We start from the raw sequence: 19,787 nt of genomic DNA, 5'->3' as shown, positions 1-19,787 counted from the left end.
TAGCTGTGACTGTAACACTACATTCTGCACTGTGTCATTTCCTTCTCCTATGAACGGTATGTTTTGTCTGTATAGCGCACAAGAAACAATACTTTGTAATGTATCCTAATACATATGACAATAATAAAATCAAATCAAGAAGGAAATTTTGCTGGGAATTAGTACTGGCAGCAAGTCAGTTATTTGAAAGACAGACATAGATAGACTACACAGAGATCCCTCTCATGTTGCCACAGATTCTCGGGTTAAGTAAAATACTGCACACTTGTAAAAATCCACAAACATGGGTATCTTATTTTCACAATCTAAAAGAAATGGAAATCTATTTTAAAACTTTCTCAAAATCTACAAAGTGGTATAATTTCTGTTGTCTTTTTATTTCTCTGTATTGGTGGCTATTTGAATCATAGTTTCTCTTTGCAGGTCAGAAGCCACTTTTAGGGTTGTTATAAAATATATGAAAGCTTAAGGTTTTGTAAACTTACGTTGCTTACAGGAAAGAAGATCTTATTCGAGTTATCGATGAAGAAATTGAGCGAGAAAAACAAGCAGCAGATACCATTATCAAAAATATGGCAGAAGACAAACAAGCCAAATATATGAAAATGAAAGCAATAAATGAACGTTTGTTACAGGTGGGTGCTTTTTCTGAAGTTCAAAATATGGGAATCTGAGAAAACTTGAAGTTTTTTTGGCCTTGTTTAAGGCGGCATGATGGCACAGTGGTTAGCGCTGCTGCCTCACAGCTCCAAGGATCTGGGTTCAGTTTCCGGCTTGGGTCACTGTCTGTGTGGAGTTTGCACATTCCCCCCATGTCTACGTGAGTTTTCTTCGGGTGCTCCTTTTTCCTCCCATAGTCCAAAGATGTGTGGGTTAACTTGATTGGCCATGATAAATTACACATTTGTGTCCCAGGATGTGTAGGTTAGAGAAATTAGCAGTGTAAATGTGTGGGGTTGTGGAAATAGGGCCTGGAGTGGGATTATTGGGCCTCCTACACTGTGTAGAGCTTCTATTATTTCTATGAACATGGAGATCACATCTTATCAGTGAATTAACTGGGAGACACTGCTGCACAATTCTGAATTGAATGCAAAATATCACGAAGTCTCCTGTGCTATACTCACTACAATTGTAAGATCACCTTGCACCTGCACTAAGAAAGAAAAGAGAGTGAGAGTATCATAATAATAAAACGCAATGTTAAGCTTTCACTTATTACACTGTTGAAGGGAATCTAACGTTACAGATTCAAATTCCATAAATGTTCATACTCTAGTTTGCTTGAATTTTGACATTCTATTTCTGACAAAATACTTGCGCTTTCTGTCTATAAAAATATACTATGGGGATAAATCTCGATATACTTACATAGGAAAAAAAACAGCTCTTGCCCTTGGGTAAGTTTTGCACAAGTCTTTCATTCATACTTTTCCTTCCTACTTGATGCCAATCCTATGGCTTACCACTACTTACAAATTCTCTCTGATTTGTATTTTAAGTGCAGTGTCAGTTACAATGTATGAATTGTGCAACAGCGTAAGAATCCCAAAAACCCACCTTTTGAATATTATCATTTTTAAAATTAATTTTAAAAACATTATTCCGCCATCTCCTTTTCTCTCACCATTCACAACAGTACAAATGGATATAAAGGTAAAATCCTGTGTTTTGAATTCTTAAGTTCACCTTTGCGATGTTACAGAATAGTAATTCACTCCCTGCCCTTCCACCAAACCACCCTCATGCCTCAAGCCCCTTTCATTCTATTCTCCAGAAACTACTATGATGTGTGTTTTAAGTTTAAAGTTTAATTATTAGGGTCACAATTAGGCTTACATTAACACTACAATGAAGTTACTGTGAAAATCCCCCAATCCCCACACTCCGGCGCCTATTCGGGTACACTGAGGGAGAATTTAGCAAGGCCAATACACCTAACCGACACGTCCTTTGGACTGTGGGAGGAAACCGGAGCACCCAGAGGAAACCCATGCAGACAAGGAGAGAACGTGCAGACTCCACACAGACAATGACCCAAGCCTGGAATCTAACCCAGGTTCCTGGTGCTGTGAGGCCAACCCAGTGTGCCACCGTGCCTCCCGTGTCCATGTATTTAGACATTTCTGGAATTAGATCATCTTTGCTACAACATATGTACAAGAATTTGAGAACCTTGTAAAATCTGTGCAGTGCAATTCAGAGCAAGAAAGTTAAAGGAAGCTGTGCACTCATAGAATTTCTTGAACCATTTTCAAGTGAGGTACTCCAAGCAGGGGTAAGCCACATTGTTGTTCATCAGTTAGCTCACAGAGAATTTTACTTTTAACACTATTTTCTTGGATATCAAACTAATCATTGTCAAGACTCACTGGAGGGTATGAAGTGCAAATGTAACTGAAAAGATTTTTAATTATTCACATTCACTTGACTCCACATACTCGTAATATTATTGTCTGCGTTAGCCAGAAGAGCATAAAACTGTTTCTTGGCCCCTGATTACTGCACTGAAAAGGGATGTCTGGCTAGCCTGCACAGGATGAAGTTTCAATAATGTTTTCCTGTTTCGTTTGTAATAAACCTTTCCTGTTTAGCTAGTTACCAAATTGTTACAAACTTTGTGCTTTAACATATAACACAGAAAGCAGCATCTGAAAATGGAAATTTCAGCCAGAACAAACAATAGGTTTGTTATATTGTACACTGGAGTTGAAGGAAAATTGCAATAATTCCATATGCTTTGGGTAAATGCTTGCTGCATGTGTTCAGAAATGCACATGGTATCTTAGACCTTTTATGCACTCACAGTGGAAAGATGTAATGATGTTACAAACATCAATTTAAACAGGATAACTGTTTTGAACCATGGAGGCCCATTATTAGTAAACTACTTACTCTCTGTCATTCTTGAGCAAAGCAAAATACAATTCAACACATCTGTAGAGCTCCACCCACTGACAGTCCAATGTTGGCTTCATTTTATTGTTAGAGAGCAGGCAGGACGTTTACCTATTGTAACGGGATGATTGCCGGCTGGTGAGTTGGATATAGATTGCTGAGGTCAGTGAACCTAGGATAAGATTATGATTGCTTTGAAGATTAATGCCCGGGGGGGGGCGGGATTTGTCTCAACCATGTTAGCATAAAAGAAGAGGTTCAGGAGAAGTAGAGGACTGAAAGGAATCGGAAAGATTAAAGAAGTTCTGTGTGATCTGAACGGAATGGAACACAGATTTTGAAAAAATGCATTTGGAACTTGAATTGTTCAAGGAAGATTGTAAAGGAGAGAACCCTATTACATGTAGAGAAAAAAAGAGATCAATCCCAATGGAGAAAACAATTAGAGAATTGAAGCTCACCATTCAAGGTCAGGAAGAGAGGATTAGGCACAACATTGAGACTCAGCAGGAGATAGCCCAACCAATGAGCTAGGTCACCAGAAGTCAGCTAAAGATCGCTGCAGAGTCAGGTAGAAGCACTAATGACAGTGAATTATTAATTATGCTGTGCCCTAGGTGAAGTATCATGAGTCTTTCATTTTTATAATTGGGGAAATGTTGAGTGTGTATCAAGATCCTGTACTGAATGGCAAAATTAACTCCATGAACACTGCTTGTTGTTTCAACTGCCCCTCCCAAGAAAAGCGAGCCTCACTGAGGGAGACAATGTCATTTTGGAATCTTCATAGTTCACGATATATGATTGCAGCACTTCTTTCCGTACTATAGTTTGAGATTATCCGTGAATGTTTTAACCATGGAGGTCGTGATCTGCAGGTGGGGGGTGTTCCTCAGCCAGGAAAAGATGGGACAGCCTCACTTTAGGATCCCTTTTTAGCACTCTCTCTATTTGCAGTGTGAAGAGGGTATCCTGCAGAAGGAGAATAGACATAACGTTTCGAGTCTGGATGACCCTTCGTCATGCCATCCAAACTTGAAACGTTGGCTCTATTTTGTCTCCACGGATGCTGTCACCCCTGCTGGGATTTTCCAGCATTTTCTGTTTCTGTTTCAAATTCCAGCATCCGCAGTAATTTGCTTTTATCCTGCAGAGGACTGTTCAGTCACAAATGCTGCATCCCAAAGACATCTCTGTCCCAACACAGATGCCCAATGTCCTTCATGCATCTGTTGCATGTGTGCAGATTCTTGACTCGGGACTTCCAAGTACCCTGCTCTGCCGCATCACCTATCCTCCATCATCATAAGACTTAACAAATGGACCTTGGTAGAAGCCAGTATGTGACTTTGATTAACATGGGGACTTTCGGCCACCAGCATATCCACATGATTATAGTAAACCAGGAGCAGGAGTAGACCCTTCGAGCCTGCGCTGCCACTCAATATGAACATGGCTTAATCCTTGCTCTCAATGCCGTGTTCCTGGTTTCTTCCTATACCCTTTGATACCATTAAAATATTTAAAAAATTACCTCTTTCTTGAATAATTCAGTTATTTGGCCTCAATAATCTTCTGTGATAATTTCACAGGTTCACCACCCTCTAAGTGAAGAAATGTTTCCTTATCTCTGTCCTAAATAACCTACCCCATATCCTGAGACAGTATCCCTGGTTATAGATTCCCCAACAAGGGAAAACATCCTCTCCACATCTAGTCTGTCTAGCCCTGTTAGAATTGTATATGTTGCAATCAGATCTCCTCTTGCTCTTCTAAACTAATGAATACAAGCCCAGTCGAACCAATCTCTCCTCATACGACAGTCCCACAAACTCCGGTATCAGTCTTGTGAACTTCCAGTGGACTTCCCTGATGGCAAATATATTGTTTCTTAGGTAGGAAAACCAAAAAGGCGTGCAATACTTCCGGTCCAATCTCTCTGTGGGTTAGTGGACAGATTTCAGTGAGATATTGATCCAGGATGACTGGGATCATCTTGCCATTGAAACCTTCTTCCCCACAACAGCCAACAAGATGTGTAGTCTTCCTTTGCCTGTTCTGCTGTTGAGGCTACTTTGTCTGGCACCTCTCCCTAACATGGCCAATGTTGATAGTCCTACCAGGAGAAAGGAACTCTTGATGTTATTGCTCAAGGGATTGATGATGGAGCACCCAAACCTCTCCAGCTTGTCAATTGATGATGCTGCCAGTGTGAAGAAACCATGATAATGTGAACAATCTGCTCAAGGGATATGAAATACTTGCCTAATTTTTACTGTGGTAATATCTCGCCTTCATTTCTATGTGGTACAAACCTTTTATAGGCTTTCTAGGTGCTCAAGTAAAACAGCTTCAAATACGAGTTCTACAATTTTTACTGTTTTCAGTTAGGGGAAAGTAGCAAATATTCTTAATTACATTATAGACTGATTTTATTCTGACACAGACGTGTTATTGTAGTCCTCAGAGTCATACAAAATCTAAAAGCCTAGTGTTTGTCCAATGCTAGTTGTTTAGATTGATGAAGTTATTATTTAATCTTGCGTTAAACCTTGCCTTTATGTGCTTACAGGAGTTGGATGCTCGACAGCAAGAACTGGATATATTAAACACAAAGAAGGAAACCCTGGGGGCTGTAAGAGTTCTGAACCTTTCCATTTCCATATGTATTTTATTTAACTATTCAAGACCAAGCTCCATTTTTTAAAAAATGCATTTGTTAATGTGGTTTGAATTCTTAAATTATAAATTGTAATAATGAAGGGATTTTTGTTTTGGAGTTTTTCAAATTGTAAAATTAGAGTTGGACTTAAGAAAACCACAGTTGTATTCTGACTTTCCTCTATCCCGATGAATAGACTTTACTCATAAAGCAAGTAGTTTCACAGAAAAAAAACTCTGCACTCTTGTTTAACTGGCGGTCTATGTTCTACAAAATTTCATTTCTGTAATAAATTTGTACTACTTGTAGAATAAATAATAGTGGATATTGGGCAAGATTCTCTGGCCTTTCCGCAGCGTGTTTCTCAGTGGTGGGAGATGGCTTGCCATTGGCTGGCGACAGGATCTTCCAGCTCCACCTCTGCCAATGGGATTTTGTATTGAATCCAACCCACGCTGCTGGGAAACACACGGCGGGAGTGTGCCAGTGACGGGACCAGAAGATCCCACCGACATGAACAACCTGAGAATAGTTTGATTTTCAACAGAATGTTTTTCATGGGGGGAATATGGTATCTTCATTGTTACCCAATCTGAATTGTTTTCAGATTTGATCATCTGACATTACCATTGGTCTATCAATGATTATCATCCACCTTGATCCTGAATAACCAATCAGCTATTTTAAAATTCAATACCAGTCAAGTGTTTGCCAATACCCAGCTAGCACTGGACTTTAAAGTCATCAGTTCCTTCTGATCAGCATTTTGGAATGCCAATTGCCACTAGCTCCAAGGGTCATTTGTTCAGAGCTACCTCTAATGTCAACTGGTTTATTCTTTGCTAAAAATTCATATAATTTCAGAATCTGGAAATTATAAACAACAACAACCTGTTTCATGATGTTAAAGGTTATAAATACACCCCAGGGTACATACCAGGGACATTATGAAGCAGACTTTGGTATTGAGCCACATGAAGGCTTATTAGATCAGAGCACTCGCAGGCATTTTAGTGGCTTATTATAGGCTGCTGTCTATACACACCTGTTCCAGGGGTAATACTGCCTCACCAACAGAGTGGAAAAGTAAGAAACATTTTTCTTCTCCTTTGTAACATTGGTAGCATTGAATGCAACTTTATCTATAAACTGAAATTGTTGCAAATGAGCTATCAAACTACAATTCAATCTGGCAACCCTACATGACTTATCAATTGCAAGAGTCAGTTTAAGCAGATTATGAACATGAGCAGAACCCAAGCTAAAGACTGTAATTCAGATCCACTGAATTATTGCGTTAAATAGACACTGAATACTTACCACATCTCTCAAAATTTAAATAGCCTACACATTTTCTGTTGAGCAGCAGGCACAGTAAAGGCGATTGACATTTTTGGGTAGTAGGAAATTGCAGTGTTTGATCTGTAAGGTTAGAATATCACATTGTAGGTATCTGTGGCATTGTAAACTCAATTTTCAGTGAGAAATGTTATATATATGTTATTTGTTAATAAGGGACTATCTGAATCACAAATGTAAATGCCAAGTGTTTTTATTTGTGCAAACACACATGGATTAGCATGACACCTGTTGTCATTATTACACTTCTGCAACATTAATTTTAACGTGTGAAATAAGCCCTGTAAATTAATGTATAAGGTTCAAATTGTGTATATTTTCGCAGGAGCTAGCTCATTCCCAGGTGAAGCAAGAAGCTGTGGTGCTGTATGAAAAGCTCCATGAGCTTGAATCTCACCGCACTCAGATGATTGCAGAGGATAAGAGTATGGGATCGCCACAGGAGGAGCGGGAACGACTGCTAAAACAAGTGAGGGAACCTGACTCTTAGCCTTCCTCTCAAGTGACCCAGCTTGCTGTGCAGTTATGTCATACTGCTGTAAAGAACTGCAATGATTTGAATAGAAGGCACACCATCATCTTCTCAGGGCAACTTGAGATTGGCAGTCTTGCCAGTGATGCCCATGTATGAAAATTAATTTTTAAAAATTCAAATGTGCCATATTGAACCAGAAAGGTTAATTTATATTCAGGTTAGCAACTTCTGCAGACCATGATAAGATCAGTTATTCTCCTATTTGGTAAACTTCAATTTGCTACACCTTTTGAATGATGCTGCAATCATTACTCTTAGCCCTGGTGCCCTGGAAATTCATTTACTGCTACCCATATGTACATCGTATTTCTTGATATTTCTTATCATCACATTAAAACAATAAGTTCCTGACTAGTGCAACAGTATGCATTTGTAAAACAATTGGCTAAAGAAACTAAATTTACGTCAGTCTTGGCTATCATTTGAACTCGATTGTGCTCATTAAATATTTTTGGCTTTGAAGCTGGATAAGACACCTTGCAGTGCCACAGCATTCCATCTATACAGGGTGGGTAGGAAATATTATCCAAGTCAGTCACACCCTACTAAAGCACATTTCCTGTTAGCTGATCTTACAGTAGTAAACTGCCTAAGCCATCGAGCTAAAGGAAAGAGCATTATACTGGTAGCAGTGTTAAATATCTAATGGAAAGAGTTTCATTTGTATGGTACCTTTCACAACCTTAGGGTGTCCCACAGAGCGCTACAGCCAATGAAGCACTTTTAAAGTGAGCTACTGTTGTAAGCAGGAATTGTGCAGTAAGACCCCATAAACAACAATGGGAGGATAACTAGCTATACTGTTATAGTGGTGTGGCTTGAGAGATAAATATTGGCCAGGTATATCAGGAAACACAAAAGGAGACTGGGATAGGAAATGTGCATCCAGCAAGATTCAGCGTTCCCTAGTTACTGAGATTGTTTTCTTGGCCATTGATTGATCGATTCCTTGCGCATTCTGAATATAAAACTGCTGTACTTCAGAGCTTGATGAGTTTGATTTGAGTGTATATGCTTATCATGAATATTTCACCTATGCCACCACCATTCTTTTATAGTACTAACTTCTGGAAAATGGGGCAATTGTAGGAGTTGATAATTTTAACCGATTATTAGCCACATATTTTGGTCTTAACTAATGAGTTGCAATTCCATTCACAAATAGCAAGTACTGGTAGCCGGTTAACAAGTTCTACTATGACCTATAATAGAACGGGAAACTTGTTGAGTCAGTCTTAAAGGCTAACACTTAACCTGACTTGCACAAAAATGTTCTCCAAAAGGAAATGATGGTTTCATTGTTTAAAAAATAATTTTCAATACTAAGTGTTAATGACCTGAAACTTAGTCGCAGATGGGCACAGGACTTAAATGTTCCCTTGTGGAAGAACCTAGGACACAAGAACCCTGATTTGAAAATCTATAAATTAAACAATGGGATGTTAGTTTTGAAGACTAAATCAACTACTAATGAGAAATATGGCCCATACTGTTTGCTGACTCACAGATATTTAGATCATTGGCTTGGTAATTGAAGCAATCCTTATTGACATGCAGCAAGCCCTGGACAACTTTCAGACTTGAATTGATAAGTGACAGGTAACATTTGTGCTACACAAGTGCCAGGTAATGACTATCTCCAACAAAAGAGAACATAACCATCTTCCCTTGACATTCAATAGCATCACCATAGTTGAATCCTCCATTATCAACATCTTGGGGGTTATCATTGGCCTGAAACTGAACTGAACCAGCTATATAAATAGAGCAGTTAGAGGCTGGGAATTCTGCTGTGAGTAATTAATTCACTTCCCAATTCCCCAAAGCCCCTACAAGGTATATATCTGGAATGCGATGGAATACTATCCATTTGCCTGGATGAGTACAGCTCCAACAACACTAAGAAGCTCAACACCATCCAAGACAATGTGAGCTACTTGATTGGCACCCCATCAATCAATCTCCTTAAATAATCGCTCCCTCCACTACTGACACACAGTGGCTGCAGTGTGCGCGATCTGCAAGATGCACTGCAGAAACTCCCCAAGACACCTTCACCAGCATGTGCCAAACCCATGACCACTACCACCTAGAAGGAAAGGGCAGTAACTGCATAGAAACTCCATCAACTGCAAGTTCTCCTCCAAGCCACGCACCTCCCTGTCTTGGAAATATAATCACTGTTCCTTAACTGTCGCTGGGTCAAAATCCTGGAACTCCCTTCATGACAGCACTGTGGGTGTATCTACACTGCTTAAACTGTAGCATTTTACCTGAAGAGCAATAATGATTGGGAACTAAATGCCAGGTTAGCCAGTGATGCCCACATCCTGTGAAAGATTTTTTTAAATTAAATCTGATCTGTTCTTGGACAATGTAGATCATATAGTTATGACTAATCTGCAAAGATTATGACTGGAGACACCAATTCTTTAAACTTCACTAAATTAGTCCCTAGCTATGATGAGAGAGTAAGTTAATTGGGTTTATATTCTCTGGAGTTTAGACGAATGACAGGTGATCTCTTTGAAACCTTCATTACTCAGAAGAGGCTTATTTCAACTGTTCAGGGAATCTGAAACATGGGGCCACAGTCTCCAGTTAGAAAGAGGTTGATTGTTTAGGACTGAGATTAGATGAAATTAGTTCACTCAAAGGATTCTGAATTTTTGAATTCTCGACTCCAGAGGGTTGTGGTTACTCTATCATTGAATAAATTTAAGGTTGGGATAGACAGATTTTTTTGTGTCTCGGAATTAAGAAATGTGGGGAACGGGCAGGAAAATGGAGTTGAAGCCCAAGATCAGCCAGGGCTGTATTGAATTGTGAAACAGGCTTGATGTGTCGTGTGGTACACTCCTATTTCTGGTGTTCTTGTGTATAAGAACACAAACTGTTGCAATTCAACATTCTTTATTAATGCAACAATTTCTCAAAAGCTGTGCCAAATCTTCACCACTTGCTGACGAACAAAGAAAATTATAGCACAGGACCAGGCCTTTGGCCCTCCAAGCCTGCACTGACATGCTACGCATCAGAACTAAAATCCCCTACCCTTCCAGGGACCATATTCCTCTATTCCGATCCTATTCATACATTTGTCAAGATGTCCCCTAAAAGTCACTATCGTATCCACTTCCACTACCTCCCCGGTCAGCGAATCCCAGGCACCCATCACCCTCCGTGCAAAAAAAAACTAGCCTCATACGTGCTTTTTCTTCTTAAGGCACTCCCTTCCAGATAGTGTTGTCACCAATAACATCTACCTAGTATGTGGACATTTTAATACAGAGTTAATGATCACATGCTGGAAAATGCTTTGGTTTATAAATGGCCATTTGAGAGTACAGGACTTGAGAGCTGTACAACTAGAGGGCGGTTGTAGAGGGTTGTTTTTCAAACTGGAGGCCTGTGATCAGCGATGTGCCTTAGGGACCAGTGCTGGGTCCACTGTTATTTGTCACTTATATTAATGATTTGGATGAGAATATAGGAGGCATGGTTAGTAAATTTGCAGATGATACCAAGATTGGTGACATAGTGGACAGTGAAGAAAGTTATCTCCAATTACAATGGGATCTTGATCAATTGGGCCAGTGGGCTGACGAATGGCGGATGGAGTTTAATGTAGACAAATGCAAGTGATGCATTTTGGTAGATTGAATCAGGGCAGGACTTGCTCAGTTAATGGTAGGCATTGGGGAGAGTTACAGAATGAAGAGATCTAGGGGTACATATTCATAGCTCCTTGAAAGTGGAATCACAGATGGGCAGAGTAATGAAGAAGGCATTCATCATGCTTGGTTTCATCAGTCAGAACATTGAATACAGGAGTTGGACTATATTATTGAAGTTGTACAAGACATTGGTAAGGGCACACTTGGAACACTGTGCAGTTCTGGTCACTATGTTATAGAAAGGATATCATTAAACTAGAAAGAGTGCAGAAAAGATTTACTAGGATGCTACCAGGACTTGATGGACTGAGTTGTAAGGAGAGGCTGGGTAGACTGGGATTTGTTTCTCTGGAGCGTAGGAGGCTGAGGGGTGATCTTATAGAAGTCTATAAAATAATGAGGGGCACAGATCAGCTAGATAGTCAATATCTTTTCCCAAAGGTAGGGGAATCTGAAACTAGAGGGCATTGGTTTAAGGTGAGAGGGGAGAGATACAGAAGTATCCAGACGAGCAATTTTTTCACATGGAGGGTGGTGAGTATCTGGAAGAAGCTGCCAAAGGTAGTAGTAGAGGCAGGTACAATATTGTCTTTTAAAAAACATTTAGTTACATGGGTACGATGGGTATAGAGGGATATGAGCCAAATGCAGGCAATTGGGATAAGCTTACGGGTTTAGAAAAAGAAAGGGCAGCATGGACAAGTTGGGCCAAAGGACCTGTCTCCATGCTGTAAACCTCTATGACTTCTATCTATGAGTATTGCAAGAAAAAAAAGACATTTTGACAAAGCTTTTTTATCGTTCATTCATCAGGGCATTTTGCAAGAATACCAATCTAAGGGACAACAACAAATTTATACTGTTGTCATGGAAGATGCACCAGCTGATGGTGACTGACAGTTAAATATCAAGCATTGTTTGAAATTTAAACTAGGCAATTCAACTCCAGTCAAGGCATTGCTTTGAAAAATGAAGCAGTGAACGGCTGTCACCTATTTTGTTTAGCTGAACGGTCCTAAGGTTGTCACTTTCGACCCTGAAATGTGCCCAGTCTAACTCAGACGACTGCGGAATGGCAAAGTATCTCAAAAATTTGAGCAATAGGTAAAGCTAGCTGTTTCGTGCTGCTGCTATGCTGGAACAATGCAAGTGATATTTGCCAGTAACAGGATGCTACCATCAAGCCAATAAGATGTTTGGCATTGAATAATGTGGTACATGAGTTTCAGTGCCAGTGCAAGGAATGTAGCCTCTATACCTCCCAAAATCTGGCAGACCAAATTAAGCAGCGTGTCCCCTCCGTTCACAATGTGCAAGTTGTTGTGTATATCCAACTAGCCCATGCTTGCAAAACTTAAAACAGCATCCAACATTGGACACGATTCCCTGATTGAACAACATTTGTTAAATAATCAGAGTCCACTTACCAACCAGTCATCACTCTCTCGTGCAGTATAAATTTGCTGCCCTCCCTTCCGTTGGTATTCTTGCAAATTGTCCCGATGAGTGCAAAACAAAAGCCTTCAACAAAATGGTTTTTCAGCAATACTTTGGTCCTAACTCTTCATATACTCATCTCAATTATTGTTTATGAGATATACATTTTAATGCCATTCATTATATTTTTAACGTTCTGTAGATGTGCTTTTAATAACAAGGACAATCAAATTAAAATTTCTTGCTTTGAAACTGTTTCCATTTGGAGGCTCCTGCATTCATAAAACTGCATTTTCCTTTAAACAGGTTAAAGAAGATAACCAGGAAATAGCAAGCATGGAAAGACAGTAAGAAATTATCTTTCCATTAAAATTATTTCGAATGATTTAGTGGCATTTATTTAATTGTTCATTTATTTAATTGAGATAAATTAAAAGGGGAAGACAAAATTGACTGGTTGAACTATCCTTGTCACGTTTTATGATAGCACTTCATTTCATGTAGCTTCGGATATCATTTCAACTTCAGTTGAGTAACGTTGTTATTAACTGTATGGGAATTTTTTTGGTCTAAAACACAAAGGATGACAGTGAATATTTAATTATAGACTTACTGAGATGAGGGAGAAAATTAACCAAGTAACTGAGGAAATTCGGCATCTTGACATGGATCTGGAGGAGCACCAAGGTAGGACGCCTTGCCCAACAAGTGTGAAATTATACTGTTGTATTAAAAGATTCATGGAAGACAGTTCTTTGCAGTTTTTTGGCTTTTGCTCATCCCTTTTGGAGAATCATTCAGCAAGTAATATGGTTATGCATTTATTTGCAAGTGTGTGTTTGGAATACCTATTCATGGAAAAGTATATTACATGGTGATACCACCTATTAAAATAAAAAAAAGGCCACCTTTCAAAAGCAGAGTGTCAGCTTTGTCCCAGGATTTCAGACGAGACAACAATCACTCTCGAGTTGTTTTCTTTGAAGAAAGAGATTCCCTGTATGCAGTTACTACTCTTTCTTCTGTTGCCATACATGCTTACAAATAACTTGAAAGGAAATAAAATAACTATCCCCATGATCCCATACCCATTGCAATCCTCACTAGAGAACTTGCTGTTTGTCAGACCAGACAAAGTAATTCCCAGAACCTACAACTGACATCATGGCCTGCAAAGTACACTTTAGAGAATTTAGGCTTTCCATTAGCTATCGTAACATTGTTCACATATAGAAAACCCTCACTTAGATAGCTTGTGGTGTTAAATGTAAGAATTTCCTAAATGAGTGCTGGGATATGGGCCTTCCCAGTATGTGCTGCAAACCATTTTGCAATCAGTAAGGACAGGCAACAGCAACACCTCCACTATCAACTTCAACACCAGTGCCCACAAGGCTGTATCCTCAGTCCCTTACTATACTCCTTATACACCTATGACTGTGTGGCCAAATTCCCCTCCAACTCAGTTTTCAAGTTGCTGATGACACCACCATAATGGGTCCGATCTCAAACAATGATGAGACAGTGTACAGAAAAGAGGTAGAATCTGGTGAATTGCTGTGGAGACAATAATCTCTCCCTCAATGTCAGCAAAACGAAGGAAATAGTCTTCGACTTCAGGAAGCGCAGAGGAGGACATGCCCCTGTCTACAGCAACAGGGACGAAGTCAAAAGGGTTGAAAGCTTCAGGTTTTTAGCCGTCCAAATCATCAACAACCTGTTGTGGTCTCCCTATGCTGATACCACAGTTAAGAAAGTCAGCCAACACCTCCACTTTCTCAGGAGACTAAAGAAATTTGGCATGTCTGCTACGACTCTCACCAACTTTTAAGATTCCCCATAGAAAGCAATCTTTCTGGTTGTATCACAGCTTGGTATGGCTCCTGTTCTGTTATGACTGAAAAAACTACAAAGAGTCATGAATGAAGACCAGTCCATCACTCAAACCAGCCTCCCATCCATTGACACTCTATACTTCCCACTGCCTTGGAAAAATAGCCAACGTAATGAAGGACCCCACGTACCCCAGACATTCTTTCTTCCACCTTCTTCCATCGGGAAAAAGATACAAAAATCTGATATCACATACCAATTGACTCGAGCAGCTTCTTCCCTGCTGCCGTCAGACTTTTGAATGGATCTACCTCACTTTAAGTTGATCTTTCTCTTCCCCACACCTATGAATGTAACACTACATTCCACACTTTCTCCTTTCCTTTTCTGTGAACGGTATTCTTTGCCTGTATAGCGCACAAGAAACAATATTTTTCACTGTATCCCAATACATGTGACAATAATCAATCAAATTTGTATGGTAGCAGGGTGGAGTTCAAAGGACTCGAAAGTTGTCCTCTCAATTTCTACAGTTGCCCTTTGCTGTTAAATTGGTTTTGTCCTTAGCAAGAAATTTTCAGAACAATTTTATATGGTGAATAACCAGATAATATCCCTCCAGTTTGTGGAGGTTGAACTTAAGTCAAACAACATGGGAAAAGTATATCCAGAATAGATATTCTACCTCACACTGCTTGATCATAGCTTTCCAAAATGTGTGTTTTACTCTATGACAAATAAGTACTCTAAACCAGTGGACCCGAGTCTGATCTAAGTTATTATACTCGTACTATGAAAGTGTTTTAGCAAACAGGTATTTAAACTTACGGATATTTACTTAAAGATATAGCAATCTTCATTGTGCCCCATGTCCCTCAGTGCAGGCTCCCTTTGCAGACAAGATATGCCCCACTTTGAACTGCCCAGCTTTTACCAAGCTCACCTCTGGCCACCCATGTTGTTCAGCTATTAAGCAATCCCTGCCTGACATTATTTCACTGTTTGAGAGCTATTGGTCTAGATTTTTTTCCAGTTCAGCACAAGCCCTGAAATTGAATGGTTGGATGAAAATTTTTCCTTGCAGTTTCTTAGAAATAAACTCTGAGCCAGGTGGACCATCTTGGAAGGAACAAAGACCAGGTGTTTGCCCCAAAGGAATAACAACAGGTTCCTAAGGATTAACCTCTTGTTGCTCTTCTTCCTCTCTTGGCATCTCAATGTTAAGAGTGTGTTTCATAAAGGCCTGGAGACAGGTGACCTTTTCTTAGAGAATGCTAGAAACGTTGATCTAAATAACTAAACAATCTTCAGCTAAAAGTGCCAAGTGGATGATCCATCTCAGTCTCTTCCAGTGGTCCCCAGCATCTCAGATGTCCGCCTTCAGCCAATTCGATTCACTCCATGTGATATTAAGAAATGGTTGGAGGCACTAGATACTGCAAAGACAATGGGTCCTGATAGCATTCCGGCAATAGTACTGAAGACCTGTGCTCCAGAACTTGCTACTCCCCTAGTCAAGCTCTTCTATTTCAGATACAACACTGGCATCTACCCAACAATATGGGAGAATTTTCCAGTTGCGTCCCGTACACAAAAAGCAGGACAAATCCAACCTGGCTAATTACCATCCAGTCAGTTTACTCTCAATTATCAGTAAAGTGTTGGAAGGGATCATCAACAGCATTATCAAGCAGCACCTGCTCATCAATAACCCGCGCAGATTTATGCAGTTTGAATTTCGGCAGGGTCACTCAGACCCTGACTTCATTACAGCCTTGATTCAAACATGGACAAAAGAGCTGAATTCCAGAGGTGAGGTGAGAGGGACAGCCTTTGACATCAAGGCCACATTCGACCAAGTGTGGCATCAAGGAGCCCTAGGAAAACTGGAATCAATGTATATCAGTGGACAAACCCTTCTCTGGTTGAGGCATACCTGGTACATAGGAAGATGGTTGTGGAGAGTCAATCATCTCAGCTCCAGGGCATCTCTGCAGGAGTCCCTCAGGATAGTGCCCAGACCCAATAATCTACAGCTGCTTCAAGCAGCCCATGTTCAAACACAGCAAGATCTGGACAATAGTGTCGGGATCTCAAACAATGACAAGACAGAGTACGGGAATGAGATAGAGAATCTGGTGAGCTGGTATGGAAACAAAATGAAGGAGATTGTCATTGACTTCAGGAAGCGTAAAGAAGAACATGCCCCTGTCTACATCAATGGGGACGAAGTAGAAAGAGCCGAGAGCTTCATGTTTTTAGGTATCCAGATCACCAACAATCTGTCCTGAGTCCCCGCATACCAACATTACACTATACTTAAGAAAGCCCACCAACGCTTCTACTTCCTCAGAAGACTAAGGAAATTTGGCACATCAGCTACAGTTCTCACCAATTTTTAAAGATGCGCTACAGAAAGCATTCTTTCTGGTTGTATCACAGCTTGGTACGGCTCCTGCTCTGCCTAAGACCGCAAGAAACTACAAAAGGTTGTGAAAGTAGCCCAATCCATCATGCAAACCGGCCTCCCATTCATAGATTCTGTTTACACTTCCCAGTGTCTCATCAAAACAGCCAGCATAATTAAGGGTCCCATGCACTCCGAACGTTCTCTTTTCCACCTTCTTGCTTCGGGAAAATGATACAAAAGTCTGAGGTCATGTACCAACTGACTCAAGAACAGCTTCTTCCCTGCTGCTGTCAGACTTTTGAATGGACCTACCTTGTATTAAGCTGGTCTTTCACTACACCATAGCTATGACTAACACTACGATCTTCATTTTCTCCTTCTCTATGAATGGTATGTTTTGTCTGTATAGTGCGCAAGAAACAATACTTTTCACTGTATACTAATATATGTGATAATAATAAATCAAATCAATATCCGGGCTTGGACGGACAAGTGGCAAGTAACGTTCGCGCCACACAAATGTCAGGCAATGATCATCACTAATAAGAGACACTCCAACCACTGCCCCTTGACAGTCAATGGTGTAACCATCACTGAATCCCCAACAGCCTTGGAGCAACCTGCAGAACATGGACTGCAGCAATTCAAGAAGGCAGCTCACCACCGCCTTCTCAAAGACAACTAGGGATGGACACAAAATCCTGACCAGCCAGCAGCGGCAATGTCCCATGAATGAATAAAAAAACTTCCGGCCTCCTCGGAAAAGCAGCCAGCATAATCGAAGACCCCACACACCCTGGACATACTCTCTTCAACCTTCTTCCGTTGGGAAAAAGATATTAAAGTCTGAGATCACGTACCAACCGACTCAAGAATAGCTTCTTCCCATTTACCAGAAACTCAACTAGACTCACCATATAAACGTAGTGGCTACAAGAGCAGGTCAGAGGCTAGGAGTACTGCGACAAGTAAATCACCTTATAACTCCCCAAAGCCTATCCATCATCTATACGGCACAAATCAGGAGTGTAATGGAATACTTCCCACTTGCATGGATGAGTGCAGCTCCAACAACACTCAAGAACTCGACACCATCCAGCTCACAGCAGCCCACTTGATTGGCACCACATCTACAAACATTCAGTCCCTCCACCACCGCTCATAGTAGCAGTGTGTATTATGTACAAGATGCACTGCAGCAATTCACCAAAGATCCTTAGACAGCACCTTCCAAACCCACGACCAGTTCCATCCAGAAGGACAAGGGGCAGCAGGGAACATCACCAGCAGCAAGTTTCCCTCCGAGCCACTCGCTATCCTGACTTGGAAATATATTGCCGTTCCTTCACAGTCGCTGGAAATTCTGGAATTCCCTCCCTAACAGCTTTGTGGGTCAACCTACAGAATATGGACTGCAGCGATTCAAGAAGGCAGCTCACCACCACCTTCTCAAGGGCAACTAAGGATGGGCAATAAATGCTGACCAGGCAGCAGTGCCCATGTCCCATGAATGAATAAATAAGTAAATAAAAACATACATTAGGTCAGGATTTATCTCTCAGGCAATTGACCATTTAAAGCAGGAATGTTCTTTGTTTCTAACATCAAATTTAAATTATAATGGGGTGTAATCTTGGAATTCCAACTCCTACATCTCCTCTAATGTCATATATAAATTGAAGAAAGGGACTCAGGACACATGACAGTAGGGTGTAGGAGGACTGGCTGATATATTATTGTGCTGTTGCGTTGGAATTGTTTCAATAACTTCCATAGCCTGCCAGTTGCAAACTCTCTTAACTTTATTGTAACATATTTACGGTTACTAGAACACTCCCGTACACTAGCTTCTTTCCATGCTGCCTTCTCCGCGATTCGCAAATCACATGAGAATGTGTCACTTCTTTCTGTGACGTTGCAGACCATTACAGTTAACCCTTTATAGCTTTCGGGGCTAGTGGTGTTTGCTACCAAATAAACCTGTTGGACTTTAACCTGGTGTTGTGAGACTTCTTACTGTGTTTACCCCAGTCCTACGCTGGCATTTTCACATCATCACTTGATAAACTAACAAAGTTACCAGGTTAGGCGCTTTATCAAGGCCATTGCCAAATTATGTTGCCCTTTATTTCAGTGGTCTGTGTTGCTTAAAGCATAACCTCTTCCCCTTTTTGGTGTTGCAACACGTAATTTGTTACCAGGCAAATTCTTTGTGCAAAGCTGAGAACCCATTGAGAGATTGTGTGGCTTATTATGTTGATCCACACCCAGGGAACATGGACCTGGGTTATAATCTGACAGGGAGAAGTCTAGCCCAATGCCTGGGTGAATACCAGACTTTACAGTTTAAAGCAGACTTATTATTTACAGTGCAGGAACAGGCCATTTGGTTCATGTGGCTTCTATTTACCCTTTTCCAGTCTTTGTATGATTGACATGTAGTATTCCCTCATGCAGAAGGAAGGAACCATTAGAACTAAGTTTCACCTATGAGTTAAAAATCCTGGTGAGGGGTAGAAACAATCTTAATAAATGTATGTTTATAAATCCTTGGAGATGAAATGTGGCTCACAGTGCTAAATGAACAAAATATGTTTGAAATATGCAGTTGCTATTAATTATTCCAAGCAACCACTGCAGAATTACACGGGAGAGTTGCCAAAAGGTTGTCTTTTGGTGTGCGTTTAAAGATTGCCTTAACATTCTGGTTGAACCACTACTGTCGTGATTCAATCAACAACAATAACTTGCCAATCTTTATAAATTATTTACACTTCTTTTGCATTTTATTTGCACTGAATTGCCCAAGAAGCAACATTCCTGTCCTTTTGCAAGTTTGAAGTGTTCATTATTTCATTTTTCCTCAAGTCATTACTTACAGTAAGTTTTTAATGGATTTTTTTGCAATTTGCAAATATGATGTACCAAATTAAGGGACTGGTAGAGTACAGATTACCACTTGCAATTCCCATTTGC

At 40.3% G+C, this 19,787-nt stretch overlaps 1 protein-coding gene across 2 annotated transcripts in view; it reads left to right on the top strand.

Annotated features, from left to right (window-relative positions):
* The window catches only part of ift74 (intraflagellar transport 74), an 85,463-nt gene that overhangs the window by 29,950 nt on the left and 35,726 nt on the right, over positions 1 to 19,787 (top strand). For both annotated transcript variants that reach the window (XM_080188318.1, XM_080188317.1), the window contains exons 8-12: positions 497 to 635; positions 5,471 to 5,533; positions 7,245 to 7,388; positions 12,875 to 12,915; positions 13,176 to 13,255. In XM_080188318.1, the coding sequence (XP_080044444.1) occupies positions 497 to 635; positions 5,471 to 5,533; positions 7,245 to 7,388; positions 12,875 to 12,915; positions 13,176 to 13,255 (467 nt within the window). The remainder of the gene's footprint in view (positions 1 to 496; positions 636 to 5,470; positions 5,534 to 7,244; positions 7,389 to 12,874; positions 12,916 to 13,175; positions 13,256 to 19,787) is intronic.

This window comes from Carcharhinus amblyrhynchos, chromosome 5, assembly GCF_965287045.1.
Source record: "Carcharhinus amblyrhynchos chromosome 5, sCarAmb.v2.hapA, whole genome shotgun sequence".
NCBI lineage: Eukaryota > Metazoa > Chordata > Chondrichthyes > Carcharhiniformes > Carcharhinidae > Carcharhinus > Carcharhinus amblyrhynchos.
Note: the sequence above shows the minus strand (reverse complement) of the source record. Positions and strands in the feature narration are given on the sequence as shown.